Here is an 18,744-nt window from a genome sequence, read left to right as displayed (position 1 = left end):
AATGGAAGATGTAGTGCTTTGGGAGTGACAATTCCTGAGGTAGACAGTGTTACAAATAAAAGAAAATCTGGTGTTTTGCTGTGTTTGTGGAATGGTATGAGAGGGGGGAGGAAAACACTGGGATTTCTTATCTAAAACAGCACTAGAGACTTAATGGGATCTAGTCTTGATTTGCTAGCGAGCTGGAAAAAAGCACCTTCCCTGAGCCTTGCTTTCCTAATCCGCAAATTGTGACAATTAGAATAGATGACCTCCAGGATTTTTTCTAGGTCTAACATTTTTGAGTCCTCAGTTGTGAAGGTTTCTGGAAGACACAGGCCACATGGGAAGACTTTCCAGTAAAGTGAGTGAAGATGAACAATTAAACATCACAATGGATTAAGCAAATATTAGATAAAACAGGGAAACTATTTACACAAATGAACACTGTGGAGTGACTTAACTATGGTTGTATAATGCCAAACTTAAAAACAATGCTTATGGGCTCGGCAGCATGGCCTAGTGGCTAAAGTCCTTGCCCTGAACATGCCAGGATCCCATGTGGGTGCCGGTTCTAATCCCGGCAGCTCCTCCTCCCATCCAGCTCCCGACTTGCGACCTGGGAAAGCAGTCGAGGACGGCCCAAAGCCTTGGGACCTTGCACTAGTGTGGGAGACCTGGAGGAGGTTCCTGTTCCTGGCACTGGATTGGCGCAGCACCGGCCGTTGTGGTCTCTTGGGGAGTGAATCATCGGATGGAAGATCTTCCTCTCTGTCTCTCCTCCTCTCTGTATATCTGACTTTGCAATAATAAAAAATAAATAAACCTTAAAAAAAAAAAAAAAAGAAGAAGAGTGTGAGCTATCAAAAAGCTGTAGTCAGAAGCCAGAGCTGGGAATTGAACCCAGGTACCAGAATGCAAGACGTGGGCATTTGAACCAGTGCCTGAGGTACTAGGCTAAATGCTCGCCACTATGGAGCCAATTTGTCAAAGATTATATGAAGGTGATGATTTAGCAAATTAATTATCTCAGGAGAAAAAAATATGGCAAAAATGATATTTCAATAGAAGTCTGATAGGAAAATGAAGGAAGAACTGGAATGATGGAGAGATGGTGTTGCACTTATAGGGAGGCTGTTGAGGTGATCCCAATTAGCTAACAAGAAGCAGAAGGCTGAAGCCTGAAGAAGACAAAACTAAACTGGATGCAGAAGACAGGAGAAGATTCAAACTTGAAGTCAGGGTGCTCGGGGCTGCAAAATAAGGAACGGTTTATGTTTCTGATTGTGATTACCCTCTAGTGCTCTTATAACTGGTCCTAGCACAAAGAACAACACACAGTAAGTGCTTAGCAAAATATCTGTCTGTTGAATACATGAATGTGGCACTGAGGTATGTGAAACATAAATTACGATTGGCAGTTTTCTTTTCAATAGAAACATTACTTTTCCAAATCTGTTCCCACGGTTAAATTCAACACTCTCAGTGCTGCATTTACCTTTTTGCAGTACACTCCTTCGTCAGCTCACTCAGGGATTCTTTCTGGAGCTGAAGCTTGAGGTGCTCCGTTGAAAATGCACTTCCTGGAGGTAGAAAGATGGAAGGAGAATTCCAGATGTGACATGACAGAAAGGACTGCTCAGTCACAACCACAGAGCCCAGGCCCCTGACCTTGAGAGGGAAGCAAAAAGGGTTAGAAGGTAAAGTGGGCTGAGTGCGGAGGTCTTGCAGAGAATCAATTAATTAAACTTCCCTATTAGCCCATACAAGTCCAGCATCTAGTGGGGGCACAGTGGTAAGGTTTTAATAGAGCCAGCTTATTGATTTCTGGATTGCGGACTCAGAACTTTGATGTAATTTTATAATTCATAGGTCACTTTAAAAAGAAAGATTAACTTTGTTTCAACCAAAAATACAGTATTACAGAAAGCATAAAAAGTAGAGCAGCAAAAATTACCTATATTTTGACTACCATAATATAGTTTATAAATTTCAGTAGTTTTTATAAACTTTCATCTTACTAAAAATATAAGTACTTTTAGTGAAAATCATAGAGTACAGGAAATGCGTATTTTGATTTTTCCAAATTATGACATAAGTGTTTTTACATGTTGACAGGTACTATGACGTTATGACTATATAAATTTAACTTTACAGACGTGACTTACAGAGATAGTCCACATTTTGATACCTTCATACCACAATCCCATCATAGGACACATAATTTTCTTTAAGTGTTTACTACAACTTTCCAATACTTAATGTGTTTATATGCCTGTTGTTTATATCAACTTCAGAACCTCCATTTCTGTGATCACAAATTCCTTTCATGAGAACTTATTTCATGTTTTACAATCTAGGACTGATTATAACTCCAAAATCTTTAAGCTCTAATAAACAGTCTTAGATTCTGATGCACTAAATTTCAGATACTTTGCTTCACAAACTGTGATGCAGTAAAGAAGGTGCCCTGAACATTTTGGCAATCTCCTATAGGGAGGAATAGAACAGCAGTTAACAGGTTAAAACACACATTTTGGACCTTAGCACAAAATCCACCAATCTAAATAATTTATCAAAACATTCATATTTCTAAGCACTCTTTTCTTCTCTTCCAATTATCTCTTAAAAGTACTAAAGTATATAGCACCTCAATAACTCCTCCCTCATCCTCACCTTAACAATTTTATGACATTTTGGTTAATACCACCCAGCCCACATAGTTTTAAAAGAAAAGTATATGAATTCTTCCATCACTATAGAAATTTGCAAAACTATTCCTTATTTCAGAGATATTAGGCTGTCTGAACTCTTTTAGTGCTAGCAAAACCACAACTACAGAGCCAAGACAGATCTGGACAAATACATGTACTCACCTTCAGGTTGTTTTGTTTCCTTTTTAAATTATTATTTTCCATGATGTAGCTCCATAAACACAGAGATTCCCCTCTTCCATACCTCCCACCCCACTGTTTTCCCCCAATATTATTACAATAGTATAGTTCTTCAGCAACAGTCATAACTCCAACATTCTACTATTTAAGTATATCAAGCAGTATTAGTACAGACAACAGTAGAAGTATCCTACTTTCAAGGTATGTTTAATGGCTTCATTGGAAGTCTTCATTGTATTTGGGAGCAGAGATGCATAATTCATATGATATCTATCCTTTGGGTCCTTCTATGCCTATAATGCTTAGTTGTTTTTTTTTTAAATAATGAACAGGTGTAGATTTTATCAAATGCATTGAGATGTATTGAGATGATCATATGGTTTTCACTATTTCAATTTGTTGATGTGTTGTAGCTCACTGTTGTCTACCTTCCCCCACCCCAGAACATTTGCTGCAAAACTCAAAATGATGGCTGATATAGCACTGATGATGGTCTGGGTCATGAAATCCACCCTGTTCCCACAACTGTCCCCCACTAGGGCTTTGCAACTGTTTCTGCTCATGATCAAGTTCTTAAAAAAAATCAGCAGAGCCTGCAACTCTGTGGCAGGATTCACCTCCTGAGTGTCCCGTGATGCCTTTCCACCTGATCGCTGGTGGAACTCTGGTCACTGCCAGGGTATCCGTTCGCTGGCACTCATCATCAGTTTTAGAAGCCCTTTATCCCACGTTATTACATGATAGAAAGAAAAAACATCTTTGCAAAGTCATAAGAGGAAAATTAAATTTTAAAAATAACCAGCCATGAAATAGGTGAAATGTTAACAATTAGGTAACTCTGGATGGTGTATATGTTCATTGCACTCTTCTTATTCTTACAACTTTTTTGTAAGTCTCAAATGATTTCCAGGTGAAAAGTAAGAGTATGTACAAATCCAGGAAGGGGTCACCTAAGAGGTTATGGTTTCCCATGAGCTTTATAAAAACCCAAGCCTTAGAAATTATACTGGCACCATATCTCCAAAACATAACAGGTTCAGTTTCCTTTTTCTTTCTTTCTTTTGTAACCAGGCTCATTTTTCTATCTAAGGTAAGTAATATTGCTTGTTTAACACAGGAGTGAGCTCTGGAATAATACTGAGTGAGTTTTGGCTCAAAGAACTAAGTATTTGAAGACACCTCAGGAAACTCAAATTCTGAAGGTCACTTCACAAGGAGCAATATTACTGAGCAAATGGTGTATTCAATCTCTACAGAGGTTGTTCAGGTTTAATGGCACAGCCTAAATACCATATGATAGCTATCACATTTGGAAGAAATGATTTCATTTTTAAGATGATGTTTCTCACAGATTTCTCTCTAGATTTAGCATTGGTTGATGACTTTCATTTGAATTAATCTTTACTGTGAGGGTTATAAAATATTTCAACTCCAGTACTGCCTCCATATTTATATATTAATATTCAACATTCTTCTCTAAAACAGAGCCTTTCTTTCACTATTAACTGTCTATTACTAGTGTGGAGTCATGCATTTCTTTTTTCAATGACTCTACTTTGCTACTACACATAACATTTTAGTGTTCAAGTGGTTCCAGATTCAGTCAATGAGACTTTCTTCAACTTGCCTACCTGTCCTTACAACATGCTGCCATCACATCATGTAAAAAGAAATAGTCATATTATTTTAAGTTCTATAGGATCTGTAATGATGCCCCTCCCCTTTCATTCCAGACACTGGTAATTGGTATTTTTTCTTGTTATTTGATCAGTCAGCCTACAGGCTTATCAATTTTAGTGATCTTGGTTTCACTGATATTCTGTACTCATTTTATAGCTTCAAGACATTATTTCTGCCTTTATAATTTGCTTTCTTATTCTTGATTTGAGTTTAATTTGTTCTTTTTGCCAAGTTTTTTGAGATACAAGCATAGAATACTGATCGGACATTTTTCTTCATTTGTAATGTAAGCATCAAATGCTACAACTTTCCTCTCATTTTGTACCTCCTTTTAATGTTCATGCTACTGCTTTATTAGTTCAAATCATTTTTCTTTCCAATTTTAGCATATGTGCTGCTAAAGTGAGCACAGTTCAAATTATTTTTAAAATTGCCTTATTTCATCTTTGATTCATAGTTTATAATTTGTTCTATTGTTTACAAATATGTGGAAATATCTGGGTATCTTTTAGTGATTTGCTGATTATCTGTTTCAGTGAAAGAAAGCACTCTGTATGACTTTTAATTATTTTGTATGTTTATCTTATGATATCGAATATGATCTGTCTGAAAGCATATTCCGCTAATATTCAGTGTGCTGCTATAGTATCAAGTAATTTGGTAATGCTGTTAAGGTCTTTTTATTCAAACTGATTTTCTATTTATTCTATTAAGTACAGAGAGTTGAGTGCTATGGTTCCTGACTATGTTTATTCATTTAGCTCTTCATCTTCTAGACACAACAGGTTTGACCTGTGTCAACCTGCAGTTGCAGCTCTTGCCTTAAAGGCTTAGTGTTATTGTTCTTAAGAAGGAGTGTGCTTTTCTTTTTTTTTTAAAGATTTATTTTTATTATTTTTTTCCATTGGAAAGGCGGATATACAGAGAGGAGAGACAGAGAGGAAGATCTTCCGTCCGATGATTCACTCCCCAAGAGACCGCAACAGCAGATACTATGCCGATCTGAAGCCAGGAGCCTCCTCCGGGTCTCCCACTCGGGTGCAGGGTCCCAAAGCTCTGGGCCATCCTTGACTGCTTTCCCGGGCCACAGGCAGGGAGCTGGAAGGGAAGCGGGGCTGCCAGGATAGAACCGGCGCCCATATGGGATCCCGGGTGTGCAAGGTGAGGACCTTAACCACTGTGCCACCGCGCCGGGCCTGGAGTGTGCTTTTCTTCCAGAGCTGTCACTTCTCTTCCTCCAGAACTACAATTCTGATTTCCTGCCCTGCCTCAATCGTTCCTGTAAACATCCAACAAAATCCATACCAAAGGAACCACAAGCAAGTGGGAACTGCTTTAGATCTGCTTTACTCCAGATAGCAGTCCACACTTGGCTATTAACAATTTGTTAAGAATCTTCAGCTATATTACTTTGCCTTTTTATTCAATGCCCTCAACTTCCTCCAATGCTCAGTCACTGGTAATCAGCACCTTACATCCTGTTTGCCCCGGAAAGTACTACCTTGTCTTTTTTGGGGTGCTGTGAGATCTAAGTTCCCCAAGGGAGTCTAGAACATTAATGACTTTGTACACTATCCAATTTTTGGTTGTGAAGGTAGACAAATGGCTTCCAGATCTCTCCATGCCAGGCAGAGGCTGGAAGTCAAATCTAAGGAGAGTACCTTAATTTTCTTTGTGTTTTGCTTCTCCTGTGTTAGCTATCCCATTCAACTTCATCCCATTCATGATGTTTTCCTCAGTTATCTGGTGACCTTCAGATCTCCCTTCAAATACACAAATATGTAACAAGAATATCAGCAGAAACACTGGTGTAGGTTTCCTTTTAAGCTGTAATGAGCCATTGACATAAGGGTCCTCATACCTCAGGACGAGCTCAGTACAATCAAGCAAATTGGGTCAATAATTAAGTGTTCCTTCAGGGAATACAAATGGTGGAAAAGAGGTCCCTGTAGTTTCAACTACTGCAACTATCAAATAAAGAAGAACCTCACTTTAGAATTTTGTTAACTTTAGGGCATCTCACTCCTAAGTTAGAGCTGCCTTTCATGTTTCCCACTGGGTTGACTATAGAAGTCCACAGTCAGTTTAGCCTCTGTTCCATTTTTTGACCATACCAAATATTTCCACCATGGGACCTGACGAGGTCAAAAATCCATTAAGTTTAGAAAGCAGCTAGAGGAAATATTACAGGGAGCTATTCCAGACATACAGAATAAAGGGAATAGGCAAGTAGGTCCATTGACCCTGATTAGTTCTCTGGTTAGTTCCTAATCTTTATACTTGTGAAGCCCAAGCTTGGAGTTCCTGAGGGCATTCTCTGCCACAAACTCCCACGACAGTTTTTCACGGGTATTGTGGAGTGTTTTTCTATCCCAGTTTACTCAATAAAATAATCTTGTCCACTTTATGTCTTTGAGAACTGTATAAAAATCTTGATGATTCTGGTGGCACCCACTGTTTTCAACATCACTACGGATTTCTTTTTCTAAAAAACATTTATTTATTTATTTATTTATTTATTTAACTCTCATGTCAATGGTATCTAGCAAAAGGAGGGTGGGTGGGGAAAAATATATTTCTTGGCTTATCATCTTCCCAAAATCACTTTCTGAAATATTTGGCTCTGTCCACTTTCTTGAGTAATAGCATTTCCTAGGTTCAGCAAGAACGCAAGTCCAGCAGCATAACTCTAAGAATCAAATGTCAGTATTGGCTCCTATAAACTCAGTGGTTTAGGCATAAAAGTCTCAGGCTGGCACTGTGGTGCAGCAAATTAAGCAGCCACCTGCATTGCCGGTAACCCATATTAAAGCCAGTCCATTTCTGATCCAGTTCCCTGCTAATGCACCTGGGAAAGCGGCAGAGGATGGCCAAAGTATTTGGGCCCCTGCCACCCACACTGGAGGCCCAGATGGCATTTCAGACTTCTGGTTTTGGCTTGCTCCCATCTGGCCACTGTTGCAACATGGGTAGCAAGCAAGCAGATGTGAGTCTCTCTCTCTTCCTAATGTAATTTCTCATTTCAAATAAATAATCTTTAAAAGGAGAAAATAAAACTAATCTTACTTCTATCAAACACAAAACAGAACAAAAAACAAATTAGATTCTTTGGGCAGTTTCTCACCAGACAATTTGGTTTTGGATCAGACATTGTCAATGTTACAGTTCAAACGAATAAAACGTCATTCATTCTTCTAGGTTATTTTTTTAAATATTAAGTCAGATCAAAAAGCACCATACATGGACTAATTCAGCTTCCTTCACTCCCTGCAGAAATGCCTTTTCTGAACTCTAATTTATGATACTGCCCTTCTCAAGGGTTAGCAGATAGCTCTTGCTCTAACTTTTGTAAAACTGATATTAACATCGTTCACATAAGAAACTGCATGCTAAATTCCTCCCAGAATTTAATATCAAGAGATGAGTGGGTTTTTTTTTCTTCCCTTGTATAACTGATAGGCTTCTTTGTGAAAGACAAAATGGAAAAATTTTCATACCCCTACAAAACTGCTTGACCCCTGAAATCAAAGCTAATTTTAGTACTTACCAACAAGTATATCCTATGGGAGACAGTATACTGTATTTGGAAAGCTCATGAACTCAGGAAACAGAAAGATCAGGATTGGAATTTCATCTATGCTTCTTCAATACTCAAACAAGTTTTAATTTCCCTCAACTTCATTTGCCTCATTTGTACAATGGAAATAATTTTATGTTTTCCCTCAATATTTGTACTCTATCCTCACGAAGCTCTAGCAAGGTAGTAAAAAATTACAGAAATTATCTGTCTGACTTTACTTTAACGTAATAACCACAAAACACAAATAAGCACACTGTTGAACAACCCCACTGCAGGTTTATAGTTTGTTCTTCCCACTCCCAAACATGACTGTTCCATACATTCCCCACAATCCTTAAGTCTTCCCCTAACTCATCCCATACTATCCTGAAGCAATAAGGATTCCTTAAGTCCCACTCACTGCTAATATGCAAACACCTACTTCCATGCATTTTCTCAGCTTTTTCCTCCTGCTCAATGCACAAGGCAAATATTTTCAAATATACTCTGAGCTCCTTTTCATCCCAACCCTATCTCATAACATCCTAATGTAGTATGTTCCAACTACACTTATCTGTTTTCTATTCCACAGGCCAAGTCATTTACACATTCAGGCCTTTTCAGTCACTATTCCCACTGTTGATTCTCAGGTCTCCTTACCTTGCAAGGCTGACATCATTAAGCAAATCTCTTCTAAGCAACCTGTAAAAACTGACTTCCTAGAGGACAGGCATTTGGACCAGCAGTTAAGATGAAACTTAGGATGCCTGTATCCTATACTGGAGTGGCTGGGTATGAGTCCCAGCTCTGCTTCTCATCCTGGCTTCCTGTAATCTAGCAGGCAGCAGAATGGCACCAGTATGGGAGCTTTGGTCTGTGCTCCTCATTGTTGGTTTAGTGTGGCACAGACCCAGCTGTTGTAGGTAAAGAGCAGGGAGTTGGCCAGGTCAAAGCTTAGGAACTGAGAAGTCATCCCTGGTCTCTCGTGTGTGTAGCTGGGACTCAGATATTTCAGCCATTATCTGCTCACCATATACATACAAAATTTTGTGTTCCTTTTTAGTTCACTTGAATAAATGCCTAAATGTGTGACTACTGGGCTGTATATCTTCACGGAGCTGCCACATTGTCTCCCTAAGTAGTGTTACCATTTTACATTCCCACCAGCAGGGAGAGCTCCTATTCCTTTGCACTCCAATCAGCATTTGCTATTGTCAGGTTTTGGGATTTCAACCATTCTGATGAACATGTACTAGAATCTCATCACTGCTTAATTTGTATTCTCTAAGTGAAAAATGATTTTGAATATACACATGTTTTTAATTTTATGATTCTTAATAATCACACATCGATTGGTCATTTATTTTTCCATTTAATGAAGCACTATTTGAACTTTACTTTTAAAATATTGTTTCTTAGAACTTCTTCCTTGTATTTGAGATATAAAAATCCTTCCTGTTGGTGGGGGTTGGGAATGCTTCTTTACCTCATGGTTTCCTTTTCTCTCTTTCTTAAACCCATTAAAAAAAAAAATAAAAACTAGAAGTAAAAAAAAAAAAAGCCAGAATCCAGTATCCTTCTAAAAATTTTTATTTTATCTAATTTTATGGGTGGGGAGATAGATTTCATCTACTATACACTCTCCAAATGGCTTCAGCAGTGGACACTGGGCCTGGCTGAAGTCTGGAGTTGGGAACAGTACCTGTGTCTCTCTCAGGGGTGGCAGGAACCCAAGAACTGGAGTCATTCCCTGCCTCCTCCCAGGGAGCTTGCAATCTGAGAAGAGCTGGGACTCAAACCCAGACACTCCTACACGGAAGCAACATTCAGTATTTTGGCTGCTAGGCCAAAGATCTGGCCCTAACTTGCTACTCTGATCTTTAGATGTTTACATTCGGTGTTATTAATATAAGGAAATTGAATAACTTTCAAACCAAAATCTGAAGTTTGCTTAGGGACTAAATTTGCTCCTTTACTCTCTTCTCTGTCTTACAAGTTGTTTGGGTGTTTCTGTCTTTCACAGGCTACATGAATGCCAATAGCTAAAAGTAAATAAATGTTAACAACAGAAATTCTGGGGGAAAACTGTCATCAGGCTCAGAATTCTTTGAAAGGCATTTATGAATTATTCTAAAGGAAGCCTGTTTAGGAATTTCTCTAATTTGACTATAAAAATATATAGACTATATTATAGACTATATAGATATATAGAGACTAATTATCTTTTAAATTTCTCTCATTTCAAGTAAATATGTCTTGCATTTAAAAATTAGAAGAAACAGTTTTAGACCCATGAGGAAAAAAAAATGTTAGCCCTAATTCCAAATAGGAACCCTTGGCCTTTTGATCTAATCTAAACCATTGATCTAAAATGCTGTGTGGAGCCTGGCAATAGCCTAGTGGCTAAAGTCTTTGCCTTGCAACCACCAGGATCCCATATGGGTGCAGGCTCTAATCCATTCCAGATCCCTGCTTGTGGCCTGGGAAAGTAGTAGAAGACGGCCCAAAGCCTTGATACCCTACACCCATGTGGGAGACCCAGAAGAAGCTCCTGGCTCCTGCCTTCGGATTGGAGCCTAGCTCCAGCCGTTTGCAGCCACTTGAGGAATTAAAGTCAGTGGATGGAAAATTTTCCCCTCTCTCTTCTTCTCTGTATATCTGACTGTCCAATAAAAAAAAAAAAATGCTGTGTAACTCTTCTTCAATTAAGATGTGAACAAAAGAACACAGTGTTTAACCAAGCAAGAGCTTTTAGAAAGTATAGAACCACACGTAGAAGTCACCTTCATTACACAAATGTCTTTCAAAGTGACAAAAGAAAACTACCATAATTGACAAAACCTCATCTGAAACATTAATTAGTCTGGCAATCACTCAAAATCAATGCTGAACTAGAAACTAAACAAATCTTTCTTTTCTTTAAAGATTTATTTTGATTTGAAAGACACATTCAGAGAGAGAAGAGACAGAGAGAAGTATTTTTCATCCTTTGGTTCACTCTTCAAACATCCAGGCACTTCCTCTGAGTCTTCCACATAGGTATAGGGGCTCCTAGACAAATCTCTTCACCAATAATGTCCACAGTAAATTATGAGTATGATTTGTTCAACAAACCCTTCCTGAATGCTTACAATATCCCAGGAATTATACCACAATCAAAAATATAAGAGTATTTCTATAAAACTTACTTATTTAAAAGGCAGAGTTACAGGTAAGAGAGAGAAAATTGTCACCTGTTGGTTCATTCCCAAATGGTTTTATAATGGCCAGAGCTGGGCCAGGATGAAGTTAGGAGTGACGTGCTTCTTTTGGGTCTTCCAAGTGGCTACAGGGATCCAAGAAATTGAGCCATCTTCTGCTGCTCTCAGGATCATTAGCAGGGAGCTGGATGGGAATTGAAGCTGCCAGGAATTGAACCAGCACTCATATGGGATCCTAGTGCTGCTGTCAGTGGCTTTACCTGCTATACCACAGTGCTGGTCCTGATACATGAGTATTTAACAGAGTTCTTGTGGCCATGCAGGTTTTCAGGGGTCATACAGAGTGGGGAAAGAGATGTGTAACCACACTGCTGTCAAGGAAGAAACACTGAGCTTTACATCTAACCTGCAGGATGAAGATCCGTGCAGAAGAGCTGATCCAGTGAGGGAGCCCTGGAGAGAGTGAAGGCCCAAAGGCACATGAGACAGAGCAAAGGGCATGCAAGGAAACGACTGGAATTCTGTGTGTTTGAAGTATTCCGCCCCAGCTGCTTCAGGGAGTAAGGGAGTAAACCAGTGGAGGCAAGATCTGTCTGTTTCCCTGCCTTTCAAATAAGGTTGAAAATAAGTAAGTTTTTAAAAACACAAAAACAAAACAAACAAACAAAAAACAGAGACAGAAAGTAGATTAGCTGTTGCTTAGGATTAGAGAGAGGAAGAATATGTAATGAATACAAATGGAGTGACACCAATGAGACTTCGGTGAACACTGCATAAGCCTGTGAATAAAGTTAAAAGCACTGAATCATATACTTCAAAATGGTGAACAGATGGCAGATATTGTGGTATAGCACACTAAGCCATCACTTAAGTAAGAGCTGGTTCAGGGCTGAGCTCCCATTTCTGATCCAGCTTCTGCCATCACAAGCTAGGAAGCAATAGATGATGGCTCAAGTACTTAGGGCCCTATCACCCACGTGAGATACCTGGACGGAGTTCCTGACTCTTGCCTTCAGCTTGGAGCTATCCCAGCTGCTGTGGGCATTTTGGGGAGTGAACTAGTTGATCTTTTCTCTCTCTCAATTTCTCTCTTCCCATAATTTTGCTTTTCAAGTAGACAAAAATAATTAAAATAAGCATCTATTTTAAAGGTGAATTACATGACAAATGAATTACATCTCAAAAAAATCTGCTTAAGACTTTTACCATTTTGCTATTTAAATCAGTTATGACTGATTTAATTGTATATGGGATGATGTGAGTTGGTTGTATATCTATATAACTGCAACGAGTAGAAAATTAAATTTGAATGTTGCCACCCGCATCTGTATGTACTGGCCACATGCCGTACCCAAAATGGCGCCGGCCGGAAAAGCCACACCTTGGTTCCTGGTGACGTAGCTTTCGTGGTACTGCGGTGAGCTGAGGCGTGGCCGGCGCATGAACACTGGGACTGACGAATCCAGTCGCCCAGGACCCTGCGTAATCATGACGCCGACCTATCATCGGCGGAGGCGGGGCCAGTCAGCACATAAGAGCAGACAGCCTGCCTGGGTCGGAGCCTTTTCCCTCCTCATCTTGGTGCGCACAATAAAGATTACCGCAGAAGACTTCACTCGCGTCTGCCTCTTATCGCAGGACGATAAGAAACGTGGGCACGACATTTGAAGATATTCATATTATCATAAAACATCACAACCAGAAATAATTTCAATGAAAATTGAAAAGTCAATCAAGGGAAAGGTGTATACACTAATAATTAGTTTATTTCACTGTTTTATTAAAAAAAAAACTAATAAACACAGACATATATCCTTTTTAGAGGGATGTAAAACACCTGTTAGCCCAGTTACATTGATTAACATATTCAATGTAGTTCTACCAAACATCTAGCAAGGTTTTCTTTTCTGCATAGAAATTTGTATGTTATGCATAAGGATGGTAATAATTTAAGTGATAAGTGAATAAAAACAATTAAGCTAAAGAATTTTAACAGGTAGTAAGACTGATTATATTAGAAAAAACAATGAGATAAAGGCAAAAAAAAATCAAAAAAGATACAGAGATGAACAGAAAATCCTGAAGAGACATACAGGTGGATATGTAAGCATCTCATTTATGATAGAATGAAACTGCAATGTAATAGAGAATGGATGACCTTCAGTGAGTAGTGCTCAATCAACTGACAATATTAAAAAAAAACATAATCTTCGCTCCTATTTACCATATACAAAACACATTTAAGATGAATTATTGCTATAAATATAGAAAGTAAAATACTACAGGTGTTTCAAGGAAGACAGAAGAATATTGTTACGTTTTAAAAACAGACAAATTTGATCCTGCATTGCTTCTCGGCCTTTTGGCTAAGATCAAGTGAAATATGACCCTGCTTCATGGCATACCAAGCTAAACTTCAACCTGTTGCAGTAGTATCCAACATGGGCACTGACTTGAGTCCTGGCAACTCCACTTCCAATCTAGCTACCTGCTAATGGCCTTGCAAGGCAGCAGAGGAGGGCTCAAGCCCTTGTCCATCAGTATGCATCTGGAAGACCTAGAAGTAGTTCCTAGAAATCTGGATTCTGGGCTGGAGCCGAGCTCCACCCATTGTGGCCATTTGGGGAGTGAATTGGTAGATGAAGATAATACTCTCTCTGTCTCTCCTGCAACTCTACCTTTCTAATAAAAACAAATTAAAGCTTTAAAAATGTAAATATTTTGTAATCTAAACCAAAAACTTTTAAATATAAAAGATTAAGAAGATGGAACTCCCATTCATTTAAAAGAATCTTAAAAGAGTGAATCAGCAAGTCACAGAATGGAGAGATAAATTTTTATTGCAAATGTCAAAGAAACTATATCCGTAAAATATAAACAAATGTCATTTTTTAAAGGCAAATCCAATTTGTCCTTTAAAAAATGGCAAAATATTTAAGCACGCACTTAAAAAAAAGATGTTATCTCAATCAAGCAAGAAATCAATGAAATGGTGATAAATTTTATTAATCTTCAGAAAAATAAAAACTACAGCCACAAGGGATATTATCACACACCTACAGAAAGGCTAAAATAAGACAAGACACAGTACCACATGGTGTTAAAGGCATAGGACAAAAGCACTACTCGATGAAAAAAGCAATGCTGAAAATTTGGAAAATGTTAGGATACAGTCTACTAAAGTTGGAGATGTGCATATCCTAGGACTATTCACTTCTATACCTAGGTGTTTATTTGTCTAAAATACAAAAAAAAAAAAAAATTCATTAAGAAATAACTATCAGGGGGAGTGGTGTTTAGCCAATCAGTTAGGACATTCCCATTACACATCAAGTGTCTGGGTTCCCATTACACACCTCCAGCTCCTGACTCCAGCTTCCTGCTAAGGCCGACCCTGGGAAGCAGCAATGAAGATTCAAGTCATCAGGTCCCCATCGTGCATTCCCAGCTCCCTACTTCAGCCTTGCTGCTGTAGGATTTCAGTGAAATCACTCTGTGAGTGTGCCTTTCAAATAATTAAGTAAAAATTTTTTTTATAAAGGAGTGTGTACCAGAATGTTCACAACAGCATTAACTATGATAATCTCAACCTGTTAGTGACTTTAAAACTAACAGTGTGAGAAAATAAATGAAGTCAGGTTCTTACAATGGAATATTATTTGTCTTTAAGAATAAATAAACTAAATCACACAAAAATAAAGATGAGTTTTACGAAAGAGAGTCCTGAACAGAGTGGGCACATAAGAATGAGCATGAGTCCACTATTGTAAGTCAGGTCCATGGTCACTCAGGCTAGATAACTGGTTAGTGGAAGAGAACATGAGGCATTGGTGAGGTTTGGGGGTCTGAAAATACTATTTGTCAGTTGAGACTCTGCTTACCTGGGTGTATTAGCTATCAGAAATCAAGCTGTGCAGATAGAAGGATTTGTATACTTCAGTATGAGGCATCTTTATTTTTAAAAATACTTAAACATTAAAGAAAAATCTACCATCATATTAACACCAATAACTACTTGAGCCCATGGAAAACAAAGAAACCATGGAAAGTGGAGCATTTGTATATGATTGCTACTCACCTTTATCCTGTAATGATAATTGTTGCTTATGCAGTAATGCCACCTCTCGACCCAAAGCTTTCTTCTGTCTTTCCAATTCATTTCGGAGCACCAGAATTTTTAGTTGTAGACATTCACTTTCTTTTTTCTAAACAGACAAAATGATATACATTTATTAACTACAGCAGTCATGACTAAAGGTTTATGCATTTGCAATGTTTCAAAATGAGTAATAGCTTCAACAATGTGGCTAGTCCAAGGTTGGAGCTGTTGTCAGCATTTGGGAAGTAAAGCAGTGAATGGGAGAGCTCTCTCTGTCTCCTTCTTCTTTCCTGCCTATTAAACAAACTTTTTTTTTTTCTTAAAGGCCAAGGCAATGTACTGTACAATTCATTTACAAGAAATGACTGATGGGAGCATCAAAACCAGGGCTGGGGCAGGCCTGGCTGGGTAAGTAGCAGCACGTGTCAGCTGGACTAGTGGTATAAGTTGGGTTGGGCTAGCTGCAGCACCCATTGACATGTATGAGAGCTGAATAGGATGCAAAACAGACTGGACCAGTATGCTGCATATATTGGCATGCAGCAACTGGGGCTGGGGGCAGGCCTGATGGGGGTAATTGGGAGTTACTCTAACAAGGTTGCAGTTCTTTCTTGTGTACATAAGGGCCAAGTATGTGGTGGCCATGATTGACTGAGCCACAGCATCTGTTGGTTTCCAAGATCAGAAGAGATCGGGCATGTTTAAGGGTGGTATGGACATAGACTATCTGTTGGTCTTATTAAGAGATGGAGCTGGGGTCAGAACAGGCCAGATGACTGCAACTACCAGTGTGTGTGTAGTCTTATATCAATGGCAAACTGAGCCAGACCCCGCACCAGCTGGCACACACAGGGGTCAGGTCTGGGGTCACCTTTGGCAAGGTTTCTTTAGGGACTCTCTCAACTGGATGACTGCACACAAAACTCAAACCATGGGGGAAAAAATAGGATCTGTGGTCTGACTGTTGAATGCATGTGTCAGAACTGGGTATCCTCAGTTCCTGAAGCCTATGTGGTGTGCAGCATGCCCAGATGCACATGGAGCACATCGCAGCTCACTGAGGTCTGCAGGGGACTCAAGTACCTTGGATGGCAGAACAGATTGGAACTCTCCTTATCAAGCTTTGACAACAAGTATCTGGGTATACAGACTCTAGGGTGGACTACGTCAGCCAATGGACCTTGGAAGGATTTCCTCAACATTGTAGCAATGAAATCAACTGCATCTCAGAACTATCGAAACCACTTAGGCTTGAAACATGCTCCACATTGGGGAATCTGGGATGACATGAAGTGGCTGCCCCCCATTCCGGGTACTGATGCAGTTATGTTACTAGAAGCAGCCCTCTCTTCTTCTCTTCCCCATTCCCCAGATATGGGAAGAAAACAAATTTGGAAGAAACTGTCTCACCCATTTTCCTCCATTCCTCAACCCTCCCCATCCTAATCAGTGGTCCACATGCGTATACATCCCTCTAAGCTATGTAAACCACTTTCAAGATAAAATAAACTTGTTTTAAGAATTAAAAAAAAAATGGCTGGAATAGGCAAGGACAACAAAACAAAAAGTAGATTTCAATTCTTGCCAAGCTAAACTAAGGGGCTGTTATCTCCAATCTAATACAGAGAAGACATGTAGCGACCTGTGACACTTATCACTGCTAGGCAACAGCCAAGCAAGTCCTATGTACTGCCTTTAAGCAACATGTGGGAAGCCTACTCTTTTACCAGTCACCTGGCTGTGACATGATAAATCTATTCTTCCCCAGCAAAAGTGCTAATTCCTTCCTTAAAGACAGGGATGACATTTATGAATATAATGTTGAAGACATTATGAGACTAATGTCCCCCCTATGACACCAGTTGGTAGTAATGGGATGGCATTTCTTCTGTCCCCTTCTACAGAGGTAGCTGAGGAAATGAACTAAAACCAAAGGTTTAAACAAGACCCAAAGACTCACAATAAAATGTGCAAGCCTCATAAAAAATTCACTCGTACTATGAAGCTGGAAAATGTCAGAGTAAATTAAATGAAACAATCAACAGATGCCAATAATGAGGGGACATGTAAAATTGTCTGAGAAGGACCCAAAGTAGTTATCATAAAAGTTCTTCAACAGCGATTGAAACAAATGGAAAATCAAAATCAAAGTCTCAGCAAAGAAACGAATATATGAGGAAAGAAATAAAATCAAAAAGAAGAACCAAATGCAGCTAGCATTATGGGGTACCAAGTTAAGCCTGTGATGTCCACTTTTCATTTCAGAGTGCCAGTTCTATCTCAAGCCACTCTTTTTCCAGAGTAACTCCTAGATAACATGCCTTGGAAAGCAGCAGAGGGTGACCCATGCACTTTGACTTCTGCCACCCATGTGGGAAACGTGGACAGACCAGGTCAGCCATTGCAGAGTCTGTGAGCAGAAAAGTAAAGCACTGGAAAGTTCAATTTAAAAACACAGAGAAAACACACTTACACACACACACACACACACACACACACACACACACACGTCTCCAAGTCTTGCTGAACTACATCAGAACTTCCAAAATTTACATCAACAGAGGAAAGATAAAAAGCAGAAGGAGGAGAGAGAAAAAGGCTGAAAAAGTATTTAAAGAAATAATGGTTATAAACTTGCCAAATTAGGGGATTGATATTTGACAGTTAAAACAAACCTGGATGCTTGCACCTCATACTGGAGGGTTTGGGTTCAAGTCCAGGTTCTGTTTCTGATTTTAGCTTTCTGCTCATATACACTCTAGGAGACAGAAGATGATGACTTAAGCACTTAGGGTCCTACCATTCATGTGGGAGAACCAGATTCATTAAAATCTTCAGGCTTCAGCCTACCCAGCCTCTGCTGATGTGGACATTCAGGGAGTGAAGCAGCAGGTGGAAGAACTGTCAGTCTTCTGTCTTTCAAATAAAATTTTAAAATAAAATTTTAGGGCCAGGAGCGATAGTGTAGTGGTTAAAGTCCTCGCCTTGCACACGGCCAGGATCCCATATGGTCACCGGTTCTAATCCCAGTGACTCTGTTTCCCATCCAGCTCCCTGCTTGTGGCCTGGGAGAGCAGTCGAGGACAGCCCAAAGCCTTGGGACCCTGCACCTGCGTGGGCGACCTGGAAGTGCTCCTGGCTCCTGGTTTTTGGATCAGTGCAGCACCGGCCATTGTGGTCACCTGGGGAGTGAACCATCGGACAGAAGATCTTCCTCTCTGTCTCTCCTCCTCTCTGCATATCTGCCTTTCCAATAAAAAATAAATAAATCTTTAAAAGAAAAATAAATAAAATTTTAAGACTAAAACTTGTCAGTCAAATTAGGCAAAATAT

General features: G+C 39.3%; 1 protein-coding gene across 2 annotated transcripts in view; it reads right to left on the bottom strand.

Annotated features, from left to right (window-relative positions):
- Positions 1–18,744, bottom strand: part of UVRAG (UV radiation resistance associated) — a 292,819-nt gene that overhangs the window by 126,434 nt on the left and 147,641 nt on the right. For both annotated transcript variants that reach the window (XM_040963924.1, XM_040963925.1), the window contains exons 8-9: positions 15,391–15,517; positions 1,478–1,562 (exon numbers count right to left, since the gene is read on the bottom strand). In XM_040963924.1, the coding sequence (XP_040819858.1) occupies positions 1,478–1,562; positions 15,391–15,517 (212 nt within the window). The remainder of the gene's footprint in view (positions 1–1,477; positions 1,563–15,390; positions 15,518–18,744) is intronic.

The sequence above is a fragment of the Ochotona curzoniae genome, unplaced genomic scaffold, assembly GCF_017591425.1.
Source record: "Ochotona curzoniae isolate NIBS_2020 unplaced genomic scaffold, NIBS_Ocur_1.0 scaffold_3223, whole genome shotgun sequence".
Lineage (NCBI taxonomy): Eukaryota > Metazoa > Chordata > Mammalia > Lagomorpha > Ochotonidae > Ochotona > Ochotona curzoniae.
Note: the sequence above shows the minus strand (reverse complement) of the source record. Positions and strands in the feature narration are given on the sequence as shown.